The 18,353-nt window shown below is 36.7% G+C and overlaps 1 protein-coding gene across 1 annotated transcript; it reads right to left on the bottom strand.

Annotated features, from left to right (window-relative positions):
* Nucleotides 1-1,089, bottom strand: LOC140953764 (adenosine receptor A1-like). Its single transcript, XM_073403154.1, has one exon. It carries the CDS (start codon nucleotides 1,087-1,089, stop codon nucleotides 1-3), a length of 1,089 nt encoding a protein of 362 aa, XP_073259255.1.
* Nucleotides 1,090-18,353: the final 17,264 nt, after the last annotated feature.

Raw genomic sequence — 18,353 nt, forward strand, 5'->3', positions numbered from 1 at the left:
CTATTTCCCGCTGGCTTCTTCGATGCGAGGGAGGCATTCGACTGGCTGCTGGCAAAATGACACCAAAACTGGTTGCCCGTTTCCGCGTGACAAGAAAGCCTGGTCTGTTCTACAAAACGTCGGTCTAGGTTGAAAGGGCTGAGTTCCTGTAATTTCTGCTTCTGGCACGGTGTTGTCAGGTTTTCTTAGATGTAGTATCTCCAGAAATGCGTGTCGTAGTTTCTTCATACGCCAACAGTAAATGATAGGATTACACAGGGAGCCTAACATCATTGGAATTCCCCCCCAGCTAAAAGTAATGGCTATAAAACGCGCCTCTACTAAAATGCTATCTGAAGAAGCAGTCACTAACGAAATTATTATTGCTGGTAAATAAGTTATTACTAAAGTAATTAGAACGATTGCTAGAGTGATAGCTGCCCTTCTGTCTTTCTTGATTCTTTGGACTTGCTCTTGGGGAAGTTGTTCGGTTTTGAGGCGTTTAAGTTGTCTTCGTGTCTCTGAGTAAATGTAACCATAACACAATGAAATGGTAAAAATGAAAAGAATTCCAGTACCACTTTGTGTCACAGAGTTCACGACCGAATAAATCAGGTAGATGCTTTTACTGTCTATTAGAGCCAGAACAAGTTCACTGATTGACATTATCAAAGCAATAGCCCAGGCTAGAATAATACTGATTTTTATTCTCTCTTCTGTGACAATATCCAAGTACCTCAGGGGGTATTTGATAGCTATAAAGCGATCAATGCTGATCACGACCAAATGACCCAACGAAGCAAAAATTGATATCGTTATTATCACATTCAGTGCTTTTTCTGGCGAACAAAATGGCCCAACACCAAGAAGGCGCTTCAAGTCTAGCGAGAAGGCAAGAGGTAGAACAACAAGGCCAGTTAACAAATCCGTCCCTGCTAGACAAGCAAGAAGTATGGTAGAGTTGTTTCGTAGTCGTCGTCTTGTTACCACGGCGAAAATAACCAGCGAATTCAGGAGAATTGTTGGCAGGGCTGCTGTAATATCGATACACACCTGAGCAACCAGATGTTTGTAGGTGTCGTCTGTTAAGTACTCCGCTCGCCAAGCCATATCATAAATATCACACTTTTCTTTTTCTTGATCCAAAGACCTGAAGTAGAAATAGTAGCGATTTTTAGCACGGGAAGTTGCCTCTAAAACTTCAAGAAAGTTTATGGAACTCAAATATATAGATGGATATCAACTATAGAAAATTCTTTGTTGTTCTGCACGTGAAATTTACAGAGAACGCGGATAGGGAAGAGAGGGTTCTTGATTCCCAACCCCCTCCCCACCCAAAGACACACAAATACACACATTTTTGGATAGTTAAAACACCCTTTTTTCGATTAAACGCCCCTGTCCAATAAAGGCCAAACCCAATCAAAAGAGTGTGCCGTTTATTCGAGGTAAGTAAGAAAACTCTGCGGCAGAACTTGGCGACAACAGGCCACTTGCACGAAGAGGTCACGAGACCAATGCTTCCTTTAAACAATGAGTTGGAATCTTGCTGATGCCAAAAATTGACAGAGTACATCAAAATTATGTTACACCCGAAATTTGAGAGGAAACGCATTTAAGGAAGATATTTCATGGCACTTTGATTTTTCAACAAAGTAGTATGATTTGTATTGGCCGCCATGTTGGAGGGCATACTCTTGCCCTCCAACATGGCGGCCAAAACTACTTTTTGCTTATATCTTGTTAAACGTTTGATAGTTACGCTCAGATGTGCTGTAAACGTTACCACATTATCTTTTCAACATTTTCATTGAAGTTTAAGTGCAAAACTTGCGTTCAGAAAGAGGGAATTCATAATTTTAAAATCACATTTTGCTCACGTGATCAGCTACCAACTTACTCATCTTAAGAATATGGTGCGGGTCTGAAAAACCAAATCACTATTATTTTGTTTAAGATATGACCCACTAATCGTTTTTCGAAGGCAAAATCATATGACTTTCATTTTCATAAAACGATGTCACATGACCTCTTAGTGCAAATGGCCCGGCAGACAGTTAAGATTGAGTCTCAGCAAAGAAAGCTAGACATTGGAACTTTTTCCCTTTAATATTAGTAATTTACTTATTTCCTCGAATAACAGGGAAAGGAACGACTACAGAAGGGTCTAGTACGGGGACCGGAAGTAATTTTTTCTCAAGGTATCACGACGCCGCTTTTTAAGCGAATTTGAATACTTTCAAACTTTTCCTGAATTAAAGGTCGCTTACTTTGTCAAATGTTGGCGAACGTTACTCATAGAGGAAAAAGTTCGTATTCGTTTGGTTACTTCCTCAACAAAAGGTGAAATTAGGAAGTTTCGTTGTGGTCGTGCAGTGATGGTAAAGAAATGTTGAGAAAACAATAAAATACACGTGCAAAGTTGCTGATTTGCTAATCAAACTTTTTAGTAACTTGCCGTACTACGTACTCGTCCCGAATTCGAATACGTATCTGAGACATTGACGGCTGGTAAAAAAATTACTTCCTGTCAACGTACTATAGATAGACCCTTCCGCACTCTTTGCTTAAAGTCCCTAATAGCCGGAGGCGATTATTTCTTTTTTCGCACCAAAAGGGGGCGATTATTCGACGGAGGCGATTATTTCAGATGTTGTCCACTGGAAGTCGTGCCCTTAAGTCGTGCGATTATTCGTGGGAGGCGATTAATCGAGGGACAGCTATTATTCGAGGAAGTACGGTATATCGAAGAAGAAAAATAAAGCCCAGCTGCGGTCACTTAAAAAGTTCTCTTTGATAGAACCCCAAGAAACTAAATCCAAAACATTCAAGGAACCAGGCGTTTTGGGTAAAGACTGTACTAAAAAAAGACAACTGAATAAAAATGAATAAAAGTGTTGCAACGAACTACGAAACCCAACTAAAATTTCTGTTTTGAAGTGTTTGACAAAGTCACTCTTGCGATTTTTGCATTTCCAAGTTAAGGTAATGTAAATGACTACATATTCATTACCGACTCCCTCTGTACTTTTTTCCCGACTCACATTTAAGAAAATTAAAAATATTGGAAAATGAGCCACTCGGGGCTATGGTTATGGTCCAGTGCGTTTTTTAGTTAATTCTTTTTTTAATTAACTACACAGCTGCGTGTGGTTCTTTAGGAAAATGAGCATGAATTAGGATTAGTGGATTGTTTGTGTTTTGAACAGTTCGGGGTTTTCTGAGAAACCGTAAGATTTAATCCAAACATCAATAGAGTACTAAAGTGTGACGTCATAAAAATGAAATTTCTGAAATCATGGGATTTGTCAGGATATTCTGAAAGAACAATGTCCAAGAAGCCTTCTTGCCAAAAATGAGCATTTCGGGGCAAATTGTCTCTGAGATCGTAGCCCAGTTATGCTTAGAAAACTCCATACAAACCCTTGTAAATTTTTTTTGGGTCGACCCAAAACAAATTAGAAGGATTTGTATGGCGTTTTCTGAGTATAACCGGCTAACATCTCAGAGACAATTTGCCCCGAAATGCTCATTTTTTGGCAAGTAGGTCTCTTGGAAATTGTTCTTTCAGAATATCCTGACAAATCCCATAATTTCAGAAATTTCATTTTTATGACGTCACACTTTAGTATTCTATGAATTGCTAATATAAACAAGGCCCAAATACCTTCCAGAGATAGAATAAGATAGAGTCTTCAGATGATATATTTAGCATCAAATATTAACGGAGTGGTTTGTTCAAAATTTCGTTCTGCTGAGACAGAGGCTCGTGATAACTGTACTTGTTGTTGATAGACATGATGTTCTTTTTAGCGGAGCTCTCGCGCGCGAAGCGCGCAGCGGAGCACCATGGGTAAAAAAATGTGGTAAACTACCCATCCGAGAAAATTTGGTAATCACGTGACCGTACACCGACCGCCCGCCCGACCGTCCGTCCGCACCACAGACATACCAATGTAAAATAATTCAATTAACAGGTATGGCAACCCAAATGCAACTCAAGGTTTTATTTAGAAAGAAATCGCATGGCCGCCCGGACTTTTAGAAAGAAAAAACAACAACAAAGTCGTGTCTTTTTCAACGTTATTTTTGATCTTTACACTCACGTGGATAACAGAGAAACTGAGCTAGAGCTAGTTTCTGAGAACAAAAGAGAAGAATTTTGTAGGAAGAAAAACATGAAAATTCAAAGCGGCTTTGAGACAATGAGAAATGCTAGTGGCCAGCAAGGTGAAACTGAGCGGCAGTGAAAAATAAAAGCGAACATCAACACAGGAGACAATTGGGTAAGAGTTCCTCCATAAAAATAATGTGCAACTAGGAAGTTTGACGTTTAGTCCTACAAAACAGCTTTGTAGTTGTGCAAAACAACGGCAAAGAAGGACGAAAAGCGTGCTGCACGTGCAAATTTTGTTGTTTTGCTAATTAGAAAAAAAAGTGTGCTGCACGTGCAATTTGTTTTTTTGCTAATTAGATCTATTGATGCCATTTCCATTGGCCTCCCCGTTTAGCATTAGACGATTTAATTTTTTTTGTTTACAAGTTTTATTAACAAGAGCTTCGCTTTTAGCCCTGGCTAAATCTATATATTATCATGAGTTAGCAAAACTTAGCGGAATCTAACTTGTATTTTTTTTCTTTCAACGCTGTTGCTAAGGAGAATCGTATAATTATTATTATTATTTTGTTAATCAGCGTGAGTAAGGTAATAGACTCAGGCGATTAATTTCTGTTTTGTCTAACGCTATTTTCTCAAGTAACAAGACGCCTAAAGTCGTTTCCGTGGGAAGCGTTGGTCTATGGAAGCATAATAGCCTTCTATCTGAATTTGGAAAAATTGGGGAAACCGGAAAGATGTGTAGTTCTTTTCGTAGTACGATTTGGATAAGAAAAAGAAGTTATTTTGCATCAAAACAAGGTTTATCCGTGTAACTTAAATTGGAACGTTAACGGAAACAAGTAATGAAGAACATGCGCATAATGCTCTCTGATTAACCTGAACAGGAACTATATGTATAAAGATACGTCATATCTTGGTAGTAAGTTGTCAAAGGTAACTTTTTCAAAGAGAAATAAACATTGTAGTTTTAGGTTAATGGAACGAAACAAAACAAAACATCCGCTTGCTTTATCCAGGGTCGAACCCAGGGTTACAAAGTTCGATAAAGTTCCAATGTTTTAATCCAAGATGAAAGTTTAATATTCCAAGGTGCTCTTGATAAGGTTAAAAATTAATTGCAATGTGTTTCCAAGGTCTCAAAGTTAACATAGTTCCAATTTTTATCCCTGATTCCAAGGTATAATAAGTTTACGAAGGTCCTAATCCGTGTCCCATCCAGAAGTCCAATCCATGCCGAAAGCGAGTCGTCGATCGACGTCGACAATATTTTCGCGATTTCACCGCCAATCGTCAAGGGTACGAGTTAAAATTTACGCGATTTAACCCCCAATCGTCAAGGTGTTTTCGATAAGAAAAGAAAAAAACTGAACTCTAGCTCTGCTCGGCAAAAACTGGCGAACTCCGAATAGAAAAAATCTATCGGAAATCACGGCCCGCAACAAGACGCTACTAAAACCTTATAAAAAGCTAGACCTAAACAAAAAAGAATCATGAAGGGAACAAATAATTTGGCTTAGGTCGCCTTTCATGACTTGCCAGTATCTCGAAGGATTTCGCTGGTTAACTAGCCATCCTAAACCACGAGTGGGAAAACTCAAGGACGACAAATTTGGCAAGGAACGTTCTGATTTCAACGTCCTTCGAAAGAAGCGAATCGATTGAAAATCGATACAGATTTTGTACAATCTGGTTGGTCGGCTTGGAAGAAGAGATAATCGATAAAGATTTTAGGCAATCCTATTGGCTGGCTTTGCAATTTGTTCGTACAATGAAACGTTCTGAAACGTTCGTCGATCAAAAATCGATAAAGGTTTTGTACAATCCCTCCTGGTACAATCCCATTAGTCGACTTGGAAGAAGAAATAATCGATAAAGATTTTACGCAATCCTATTGGCTGGCTTTGCAATTTTGGGTACAAGCGAACTGGACTTTTACCGTGGGAGTGCCACAGGCATCCCACGGAATTAAACGGTAGCAGTTATATTTCTTCTCACCCCAAACAGAGAGACTGGAGTGCACGACGCGCGCTTACGGGAGTATTTTAGTATCAAAACTTTGATGTAGTGGGTTAAACACAAGTCACATTAAGAACGAAAAAAGAAGGCTGAAAGTTAGTGCGACGCGAAGTGGAGTGTTTGTTTCAACAACTCTAATGTAACAGATTAAACGCGAGATCAAGTGTTTTGCACATAAATAAAGAGCGAGACGACTCCAGCGGAGTATTGTTAAGGAAATATGATGTCTTTGACTTCTTTGAGGCAAAAGATCAACATGAGAAGGAGTGTTTCCACCTAACTTGGTTGAGAATAATTCGAGCTTTTCAAAGAAACGAAGTTAAATATAAATGACGTACTTTTGCAAAAATAGTGCGCAGGTATCGTTCTCTCCTTACTTTTTTAGTATAGAGTGTCTTGTTGCAGTGTTTTGTCATTGCTGGACGTGGCGAAAGTGGTGAATTTGTTTTCAGTTTTTATGAAAACGACGCATTTCGCGGTCGGTTTGTTTAGAGAAACTTGTTGTGTTCATATTTTTGCTTAGTTTCAGTTTTTTATACAGTTATGATTTCTTCTTTCGAATTCGCAATGCTTTCATTTAAAAAGTAGCAGTTTTCGACTAAATATAGCTCAATTAAAACTTACCCGTTGTTATAGTTGATTTATGTTTGACTTTCGAATTCATGAAACATCGAAAACTAAAACAGATTATCTTACGTTAAATGAGTAGCTTAATTTACCCAAAAACACTTGTCCTCAACCTTTTTTTCGTAGCTTTCCCAGGCGCTTACTCAAAACGCCGCTTACTCAAAAGTCAAACAAAGTTCGCTTCATATAAAAAGTGTAATTGGAAGTAGACAGCCATGTGTTCAGCAATTTTTGAGGTGTATGCAAAGCACAGGTTGGTAACTAATTGTCTTCTCGAACTTGGTCGGTTCATTGGAAAAAAAACTGCGGGCCGGTCAACCCAACTTTCGCCTGGTAAATTTATAAAGAATGCTTTCTTGAAGACCTTTTGCAACAAGTATAAGCGATCTCTCTTCCTGAGTAATGCGACACCGTTGAAATGAAGGGGCCTTTAACTTCAGGCATCTCTGCTTTTTGGTTGTTTTGTCAAGTGGCAAGTTAAGGATGATAGTACAATAGTGAATCTTTTTATAATCTGGCATAAACAGTATTTAACGTGAGCTCTGCCTTTAGGTTTATCCAAACATGTGAGAATTATCAAAAAAATGAGAAACGGAATGTCTAGACATCATGCTTGCAATTGTTTAGTAATTTTTTCTTTCTGAAATTGGTATTAAATATTAAAAAAGTGTCCTCTGTAATTGTTTTCTTTTTATGTTTTCTGCTTTAGCGTTTTTGCACGGCTTTTAAGCATCATAAAAGATCGTAAGTTTGGTTCAGTACGTTAAAGATGCGAACGTTCCAGTTTCAAATGCCAACGTTTCTTATGGAAACATAATTGACACTAAGTTTTACTTTCTGCGATGTGAGTCCTAAAATTGTAACCAACAGTGTACCAGAGTTGTCGATTATTAATCTGATTGAAGTACTGACAACAGACAAATTAAAGTCAATAGTAGGCTCGTGAATGTCTTTATTACTAACAGGCTCATTTTCGGAGAAATTGGTTAACCAAATTTATAAACACTGACACTACACACACCCGAACCAGTTGATATGAAATCAATATTTTTTCCTATTCACTAACCCGTTAGTGGGCAGCATTTTGAGTTACCAAAAGCCTCAAAAACCTGGGGAGATACACCCTGTTGTAGGAAACAGTCGGAAAGCAAACATGTGGTCCCTTATTATACTAAATATAAAAGTTTTGTAATTAAATCGAATAAATCTATGTTATGATTTGTCGGCATGGATTATAACAATTTTCTCCTGCTTCACTATTGGGTCTTTTTCTCTTTTTTCTCTTTGTTTATGTGTAATTTTGTAAACGTTACTAATTATCGAAGACACAAACTAATCCGCAGTATTCAGTCGTAACCGGGATAGTCTGAAGATTCAGGATTAGTCTGCATTCAAGTAACAAACTTTTTAAAGTGACTACAGCTGAGCTGGATTTTTAGGTGATATTTAAAATGCTTTATCAAAAGTTCCATATTTCCTGTCTTCTTTTCCTTTCCTTTCCATCCATTGTCACTTTTTTCCTTAAACATCGCTAATTATAGAAAAAGAAAAACGAAGCCCAGCTGCGGTCACTTATATCATTCCCTTCGTCAACACCCACACAAACTTAAGTATTAATTATGGCGACAGAAATAGCAGGCCGCTTTCTGAACCGAACCGAATTTCAAGCGGTGAATTTGTAGGAGTTGACCAAATTACATACAAAAACGGTAAAGAAAGCAGCCAATCGTAGGCTAATCAAATTCCTCTTTCTCGCAGTCGTTCAAAGCAATCCCCCTCTTTTTTGTACAAAGTTTCAAATGGAATCAAGTCACTATCAGATGAAACTGCATTTCCAGACCTTATCATTTTCTTTAGATATTAGCTAATTGTGTCGATAACACGTTTATTCACTGTTTTTATAGCCCTTAAAACTTTGTTTCAAAATATTTCCAAAACGCTCATAGAATTTGTTCAGACTTTGCCATAATCGAGGCAACTAAGGGAGATAAAAGCTCCTTTAAGCGATTTCTGAAAACAAAAAAAAAACGTTTGGCACCGAGAAATACAAGTGCAAGTAAAAAACGTGATCGTGTCATTATGTTGCCTTGGAAACTCCGATGTCGATAAAGCATAAATCATAACAAAGTTTCATCTTTATACAGTACAGCTGTGGTAACCTTTTTCCGCTATCTTTTTTAATGCGGACGTAGTAATCGCTCAAAGTGGGGAAGTAGACTCCCTAAAGAATCCTGTCTAGCCACCTTAACAAAGGTTGATACATTTTAATTATTAATAAAAATGAAGAAAATAAAATGACAAACAATAAAAAAAAGGGGAGAGAAAAACCGACAGGCATCCACAACTTTTTTTTTTTTGAAGAAGATACTTTTATTTAACTAGGGTAACTCCTACAGTTACAAAAACTGTTATCCTTAGAATTTGCTTGACTAAACCTAGTTTTCTGAGCCAAATTTTAGAAGATTTTATTCATTTATTTATTTATTCATTTATTCATTATTGCCGTCATCGACTCGGACCACTGAAGGAAAAAAAAGTCAACTTCTGGTCTAGCCTGCAACCTCCTTATATCACTATTATGTGGCCTCAGCCACAAATTGCTCCAAATTTTGTTACAAGTGGCCCCAAAATTCTTGAAAAGCTGCTTGAAGTTGCTGGACATTTCTAAAAGGTTGCTCAAGATTTGCTTGTTAAGTTAAATCAAAATGACAGCTACTTTTTTCCAAGTGCAGCTGGTGAAGTTCAACAATACAATTTAAACTGCTCCCTCCTTTGCTATTATTATTATTATTATTATTATTATTATTATTATTTGACGCAGAAATTAAGCTGCGGGTGACGTTTGCATGTACACCAACTGTATAATGTCATTTGTTTTATATCCTACAAAATCAGAGTACTATAACATTTTACAGAGGCAAACTGAACAATTTAAGTCTTCTCTATATCAATGTCTTTCTCGCAGTCTTTCTCTTGTTATTCTAGAAAAACTGTATATTTACAGTTACGTGTTTTGAGCAGACCCTAAATCAGTCAGTCTACGGTTTGTGTAAACAGAAGGTTGTGAGATGAAAACCCTCTGAGATCAAGATCTCTTTCCTCTTTGGGTTTCATTGTGCAAGTGTATTCTTCTGTTCGGATAGGGTTGTTTTCATTCGAGGAAGAGAAACCACTATGTTTCAATATTTGTCGCCATTTAAAAAAAACGTGGTCTTATTTGCCGACCATTGACCTTAACCGCGGGTAGTCCACCTGAACGGGGAGGAATATGGCACAAGGATGAATTCACACGTTGCATATCAAAAAACTGATTTTCCCGTACGTTGATAAAACTTTGATTAAGTTGCCCGTAACATCAAAGGTTGCTCTGAATGGCAAAAGTTGCCAAATAGGTGTTCCAAATATTTCAAAAGCTGCTAAAAAGATGCCGAGAAACATGTGGCTGAGGCTTACTATAATTATGTGTTTTCTTTAGAAAAACAAAACGCTTGAACGCGGGTTATTCGGCGGTCGTAATTGACCACCCAAAATGTTTGATGAGCAGCTTAAATTCTGCAAAGACACAACCTTTTTTCATAGCTTTAATTCCCAAACTAAGGGTGGGGCCGCTTACTCAAAAGTCAAACAAAGTTTGCTTTCAAATACAAAAAGTGTAATTACACGTAAACAACTATGTCTTCCGCGCCTTTTCAGGTGCATGCGAAGCACGGGTATAACAAGTTTTGCTAGAAATGTGTCAGTTGGTAATTTGCGGTTGAAAATAAATTGTCTTCTTGATCTTGGTCGGTTCGTCGGAAAAAAACTGCTGGCAGGTCGACCCAGCTTTCGCCTGGTAAAGAATGCTTTCTTGAAGACCTTTTGCAACAAGTATAAGCGATCCTTTTTTTTCAGTAATGTGACACCGTTGAAATCAAGGGGTTTTAACTTCAGGCATCTCTGTTTTCTGGTTTGTTTTGCTTGAAACTTTAGGATACAAATAAGGGGCAACTTAAAGATGACAGTACTGAATAGTAAATGTCTTTATAAACTGGCAGAAAATGTACTTAACGTGAGCTCCGCTTTTAGGTTTGTCCAAAGATGTAACAATTATCAAATAAATAAGAAACGGACTGTTTAGTAGTTTTTTTTTTCTGAAATTGATATTGAATATTTGAAAAGTGTCCTCTGTAATTGTTTTCTTGTTATGTTTTCTGCTTTAGCTTAGATATTTTGCAAAGCTTTTAAGCATCACAAAAGATTGTAAGTTTGGTTTTAAATTTAAAGATGCGAACGTTCCAATTTCAAATGCCACCTTTTCTTATAGAAACATGTTTGACACTACGCATTACTTTTTCTGAAGTAAGCCCTAAAATTGGACCCAACAGTGTACTAGAGTTATCGATTAATCTAATTGAAGCACTGTCCACGGACAAATTAAGGTTGATAGTAAGCTCGTGAATTTCTTTACTGAAAGGCCTAGGCTCAATTTTGGAGAAATTGGTTAATCCGCAAACATATAAAAACTGACACTACACACGCCCGAAACAACTGACGTTAAATCAGTTTTTTTCCCGTTCACTAACCTGTTAGTGGGCAGCATTTTGAGTTAGCAAAAACCTTGGAGAAACAGGAGATACACCCTGTTGTAGCTTAGGAAATAGTCCGAAGGCAAACCTGTGGTCACTTATACAAAACATGGAAGTTATATAATTGAATAAATCTATGTTACAATTTGTCTCATGCATTATGACAATTTTCTCCTGCCTCACTATTGGGTCTTTTCTCCCCTATTTTTCTTTGTTTAGGTGTATTTTCGTAAACGTTCCTAATTATCGAAAAAACAAACTAATCCGAAGCATTCAATATAGTCGGAATAGTCTGAAGATTTAGGATTAGTCTACCTTCAAGTAGCAGACTTTTTAAAGTGACTACAGCTGATCAAGGTTTTATTATGATATTTCAAATGCCTTATTCCCCCAAAGTTCCATATTTCCTCTTTTCTATTCCTTTACTTTCTTTTCCTTTGTGACTTTTTTCGTTAAACATCGCTAATTATAGAAAAAGGAAAACAAAGCCCAGCTGTGGTCACTTATATCATTCCCTTCGGTCAGCACCCACACAAACTTAAGTATCAATAGCGACGGAAATAGCACGCTGCTCTCTGGATACGTTTGCAATGGAGAACAGAACCGAATTTCGAGCGGTTTCTAAATAACCGTGAAATTTGTGGACGTGGACCAAATTACATATAAAAGTAGTAAAGAAAGCAGCCGATCGTAGGCTTATCAAATTCTTCTTTCTCGCAATCCCTCAAAGCAATTCCCCTCTTTTTTCCTTCAAAGTTTCAGATGGAATCAAATCACTATCAGATGAAACTGCATTTACAGACCTCATCATTTTCTTCAGATTTAAGCTAATTATGTCGATAGCATGTTTATGACCCTAAAAACGTTGTTTCCAAATATTTCCAAAACGCTCTCATAGAATTTGTTCAGACTTTGCCATAATCGTGGCAACTATGGGGGAGATAAAAGCTCCTACTTTAAGCGATTTCTGAAAAAAAAAAATTCTTGGCAATGAGAAATACAAGGGCAAGTAAAAACGTAATCGTGTCATTATGTTGCCTTGGAAACCCCGATCTCAATAAAAAATGAATCAAAAAATTTTCATCTTTATACAGTACAGCTGTGGTAACCGTTTTCCGCTATCTTTTTTAATGCAGACGTAGTAAACGCTCAAATTAAAGTGGGGAAGTAGACTCCCTAAAAAATCCAGTCTAGCCACCTTAACAAAGGTTGATACATTTTAATTATTAATAAAAATGAAGAAAATAAAATGACAAACAGTAAAAAAGGGGAGAGAAGCAAACCGACAAGCATCCGCAAATGTTTTGCTTCACTAAACCCAGTTTTCTGAGCCAAATTTTGAAAGATTTCATTTATTCATTCCTTTATTCATAATTGCTGCCATCGACTTGGACCACTAAAGGAGAAAAAAACGTCAATCTTTGGTCTAGCCTGCGACCTCCCTATATCTCTATTATGTTGCCTCAGCTACAACTTGCTCCAAATTTTCTTAAAAGTTGCCCAAAAATTCTTGAAAAGCTGATTGAAGTTGCTGGACATTTCGGTCTAAAAAGTTGCTCAAGAGTTGCTTGTTTAGTAAAATCAAAATGAAAGCTACTTTTTGCCAACTGCTGTTATGTTTTGTTATGTCCACTACTGCTGGTGAATTTCAATAATGCAATTTAAACTGCTTCCTCCTTTACTATCATTATTATCATAATTATTTGACGCATTTACGGCGGGTGACGTTTGAATGTACAGCAACTGTGTAATGTCATTTGTTTTATATCCTACAAAATCAGAGTACAGTTTCAACATTTTACAGAGACGAACTAAACAATTTAAGTCTTCTCTATATCAATGTCTTTCTCACAGTCTTTGTCTTGTTTTTCTAGAAAAAGGATACAGTTTCACTGTATATTTACTGCTACGCGTTTCGAGCAGACCTTAAATCATTCAGTGTACGCTTTAGACCAGTTTTGTGCAAACAGAAGGTTGTGAGATGAAAACCCTCTGAGATCAAGATCTTTTTCCAATTTGGTTTTCATTGTGCAAGTGTATTCTTCTGTTCGGATAGGGTCGTATTCATTCGAGGAAGAGAAACTACTATGTTTCAATATTTGTCGCCACCGTTGAAATGAAGGGGTCTTTAACTTTAGGCATTTCTGCTTTCTGGTTTGTTTTGCTTGAAACTTTGGGCAACAAATAAGTAGCAAGTTAAAGATGATAGTACATCAGCGAATCTCTTTGTAATCTGGCATAAACAGTATTTAACGTGAGCTCTGCTTTTAGGTTTGCCCAAACATGTGACAATTATCAAAAAATTAGAAACGGACTATCTAGACATCATGCTTGCAATTGTTTAGTAATTTTTTTCTGAACTGATTGGTATTGAATATTTATGTTTATGTTTATGTTTATGCTTTAGCGTAGATATTTTGCAAAGCTTTTACTAAGCACCATACTGAAAAGATCGTAAGTTTGGTTTTACGTTAAAGATGCGAACGTTCCAGTTTCAAATGCCACCTTTCCTTACAGAAACATGTTTGACACTACGTTTTTGTTTGACACTACACTACAATCCTAAGATTGGACCCAAAAGTGTACCAGAGTTAGCGATAAATATGATTGAAGTACTGTCAACGGACAAATTTAAGTCAATAGAGGGTTCGCGAAATCAATTTCTTCATTAACAGGCTCATTTTTGGAAAGCTGGTTAACCAAATTTTTAAAAACTGACACTACACACACCCGAACCGACATAAAATCAACATTTTTTCCCATTCACTAACCTGCTAGTTGGCAACATTTTGCGTTACAAAACAGCTTGGCGAAACGAGGAATCAGTCTGAAATCCTAGGGAGATACACCCTGTTGTAGGAAATAGTCCAAAGGCAAACCTGTGGTCCCTTATACTAAATATGAAAGTTATTTAATTGAATCGAATAAATCTATATCATGATTTGTCTCATGCACTATGACAATTTTCTACTGCCTTACTATTGGGTCTGTCTTCGTTTTTTTTCTTTGTATTTTTGTAAACGTTACTAATTATCGAACACACAAACTAATCCGCAGTATTCAGTCGTAACCGGGATAGTCTGAAGATTTATGATTATCCTTCATTCAAGTAACAAACTTTTTAAAGTGTCTACAGCTGAGGTTTTAGGTGATATTTAAAATGCTTTCTTCTCAAAAGTTCCATATTTCCTCTCATTTATTCCTTTTCTTTCTTTTGTCACATTTTTCCTTAAACATCACTAATTATAGAAAAAGGAAAACAAAACCCAGCTGTGGTCACTTATATCATTCCCTTCGTGAGCACCCACACAAACTAAAGCATCAATAGCGACGGAAATGGCAGGCCGCTTTCTGGATTTCTGACTAAAACTGAAGATGCACGAAGAGGTGCCAAACGTATTGCTCGATGGGCTTTATCTAATTTTTGAAGAGAATCCGATAGAAAAAACTTCGTTTTACATCCTGAAACCGTCGTGTCGAGAAATAGACAAATGTTTTGAAGAAAGTTTAAGAGGCAGTAAGGTTTTTAAGAGTTTATAATCAGCCTATCGTGGATGAATGACAAATAATTATTGAACTCGGCTTCTATTTGATGCAAGAAGAATTATCATTATGCAGATCTCAGTGGCTGTTATCCAAATCGGCCGATAACATCTCTCCTCGATCTGCGTACGTGTAATTCCTCTACTTTACAAGGGTGTATACATCATTATATGGAGAAAATAAATGACAAACAATAAAGGGGGAGAAAAAACCGACAGGCATCAGGAAAGTTTTTGCTTGACTAAAGCCACTTTTTGGACACAAAATTTGAAAGATTGTATGTACTTATTTATTAATTAATTTATTAATTAACTTATTTATTTATAGCCCTGCATTTTGATGTCATCGAGTTGGACCACTAAAGGAGGAGAAACGTCAACTTCCGGTCTAGCCTGCGATTATGCCCTTATCAGTATTATGTCTACGTTAAAAAAAAAAAACCAAAACGCCTGATCGCAGGTTATTCCGGTCATAATAAAAGTAACCGCCCAAAATGCCAAGATTCAGTGGTTGCTTATGGAATCAAACATCATCAAGAAGTCAAGAAACATCTTCACTTTGAAAGAAGATTTTAGAATTTCGTGTTACAATATGTGTAGTTCCATGTTGTCTCTGAAAGACATAGAAAGACAGCCACAGCGAACAATGAAAGCCGACCATGCGTCAAGTCGTCGCTTAATTACAAGAGGTTAAAAACAATCAGGAATGAAGTTCTTATAAAGTATTTCATCAAAAAATGGTCGCGGTCGACTAACTGAGAGATGGTTGTTTACAAGGGTTTTTTTTTTACTGAAAAAACTTTGGTGTTTTACAAATTAAAGTGGTCGCATAAAGGAGACGGTCGCTTACGAGAGACTGTCACACTTAGAGGTTGAAACAAATTGATATATTTAGGAGACGCGCGCGATTTACACGCAAAGATTGTAGCAGACATGTACCTGGAATTGATAACACCCGTTCTCCTCCTGTTTCAAAAGAAAAAGTTTCACATAACTGTTCTCATTGCTGAACATTTTACTGCCTTAATTTCACGCGGAAAGGAAGGGAGGAAGGTTTACTGCAATCAAAATTGCTTTTGTTCGACTCGAAGCCTACATAAAATAAAATTAAAGAAATCGCAATACAGAATAATACGATTGTTGCCATCACTATAGTATACTAACCGTGATCAGCATCAACGTTCTCCCTACAATATCAAAGCTTAATGAAACAAATAGGTGAGGAAGCATGATAGGAACATGACCGAGGGGTACTCCCTTACATAAGCGATATGGGTATGTGCCACCCCCAAAGGGTGGGGTTTTTGCGCCGTTTTGGTCTGAAAACGGGTACAGATTTTGCCCATTTTGGTCTGCAATCGGGTATGGTTTACAAATGAACTACGGTTGTGTATCAATGTCTTCGTCGTTTCAATTCCAAAGAAATAAGAAAGAAAGTGTAATATGAATTCGAAGTTTGCTGCGGTTTTAATCTCAGCAATGATGACATAATTTCTGTTTTATGTAAACATGTGTAACCATTGTGTAAACATTTGTAACCATCTCCAGATTTGAAAACGGGTGTGGAAAATGACATTTTTTGGTCTGAAATAGGGTCAGGATTTGGAGAACCGGGCGGCACATCCCCACCAGGAATTTCCGGGAGTATCCCTCCGGGAAATATGATAGGAACATGATTGCACAAGATGAATTTGGTTGATTTGGTTGATCCTTGCTTTCTTCATAGGAAACATATGACAACAACAATGACAATTTGAATTTATCATTATAGGGTTTAAAGGGTTATTCTAAGCAAACTCGCTTTTATGACTTTTATGACAATAAATATTGGTATCAGATATTTTAGTAATAGCTTTCTCATAAAAACTGCACGCAAGGTTTAATATCCCCGGTCCATAAGAAAACAGATAGAGATAATCAAGACCGCCACTAAATACCTTATTACGCTAGTACATGGAGAATTTGTCTTTCACTTTATTTTATTTCAAAATTCAGAAGGTTACTATACATTTAATGTTAATGGCAATAATAAAAAAAAGGGCTAATATTGATCTGTTCCACTCACTGGATATTGTGTTGCCGTGATAAGACAGTAGTGCGTTTAATCAGTTGGTTCCTAGTAAGCGGATTCGATATGCGTTGTATTTGAAACCCAATTTGGAAATTAACACGTCATCTAATATATGTGTTCGCTAAATGAATAGCCATTAAAGACGTTTTTAATGCAAAGGCAGTTTTATGTAAGTACGTTATTATTATTGTTAGTAACTTCCGTAAAAGACGAAGTCTTTTCGCTAAACAAAAGGACTGAACAATCATGGCTGGAGACCTCTAAAATTTGACAGTGATAGACTTCACCGGCCAGTTAGTAAAAGTAATGTAAGGTTCCACGTATCAACCTATGATGACCCTATAATTATAGCGTCAGTTCCCCGGACCTTCAACTAAAGACACTAATTCTTTTTAAAAATTCGTAAAAAGCATACTTTTCTCTTGATACAAAAGGTGCTCGTTTTATTTAATATCTCCTTTATTTAAATTAGGCGAAGCAAACAAAGGATACTTTATAAAGTTAGTTGAATTTTTTTTTAACCATTGGATACCAGTTGTATTTTTTTCAAAATTTAAAATTATTTTCAAATAGAGATTATTTTATAAAAGGACATTTGTATAACCCTTTTTCAAAAACAAAATTGAGAAACGTGCAATGATTCCTTAGTCGAAGAAAACGAACAATATACTAAAATATTGAAAAAATTATTTTTTACGACTGTCTTTCCACCTTTTGGGCCGAATATCATCCACCGTCAAAGGGATGTTTACTGACTCCATGATCTACGCAAATAATGTTTGATCAGCTTTAGAATTTAACTTTAATCGTTCTGCCCAAGTAAAAGCTAAATGACAGTTTTTCTCCTCAACAGCCTTTAATAAAAGACACACCCGGCCCTGAAAGCGTCACTCAGTTCATTGAGTTCATTCTTCGCTTAGGCAAGTCTTCTTTGAAAGGTAATAGTTCAGAAAGGAGAGCTTTAATTTGCCTTCCCTTGGATTTTTATCTGGTATGATATACGTACTCGTTACTCTTCAAACGTTTAATCTGTGCTTTGAGCAACAAAACAGAATTAGAGCCCGCTGTGTTAACGCCAACCGTGGTAGAATTTGCTGACGTTCTTTGCAGTATTAAATTCAATAACTATAACACTAAAAACCGTTAAACCAACTTTTACTAGTTAATTAACAGCGTTAAAATTGTACTGATTGTTCCTTTTTTGATCACTAATTAAAAAGGTTAAAAATTTGGTTTTGATAATATTCGACATTCTCATATCAAAATAGAGATGCCCTCGTTTGGTTTTTAAATAGCACAAATCTTCGTTGCAAAAAAACCTTTTTTTGACTTTTTGCGCTTACAATTCTGATTTATGATCTTAAATAGGAACTCGATCAGGGGGCGTTAATAGCCTCTGGATTAATTTTTATTTTTTTGATTCATTTGTAAAA

Source organism: Porites lutea, chromosome 12 (genome assembly GCF_958299795.1).
Source record: "Porites lutea chromosome 12, jaPorLute2.1, whole genome shotgun sequence".
NCBI classification, from domain to species: domain Eukaryota; kingdom Metazoa; phylum Cnidaria; class Anthozoa; order Scleractinia; family Poritidae; genus Porites; species Porites lutea.

Coding starts and splice junctions, on each gene's coding strand:
- LOC140953764 (XM_073403154.1), bottom strand. CDS start 1,089: ATGGCTTGGCGAGCGGAGTACTTAACAGACGACACCTACAAACATCTG.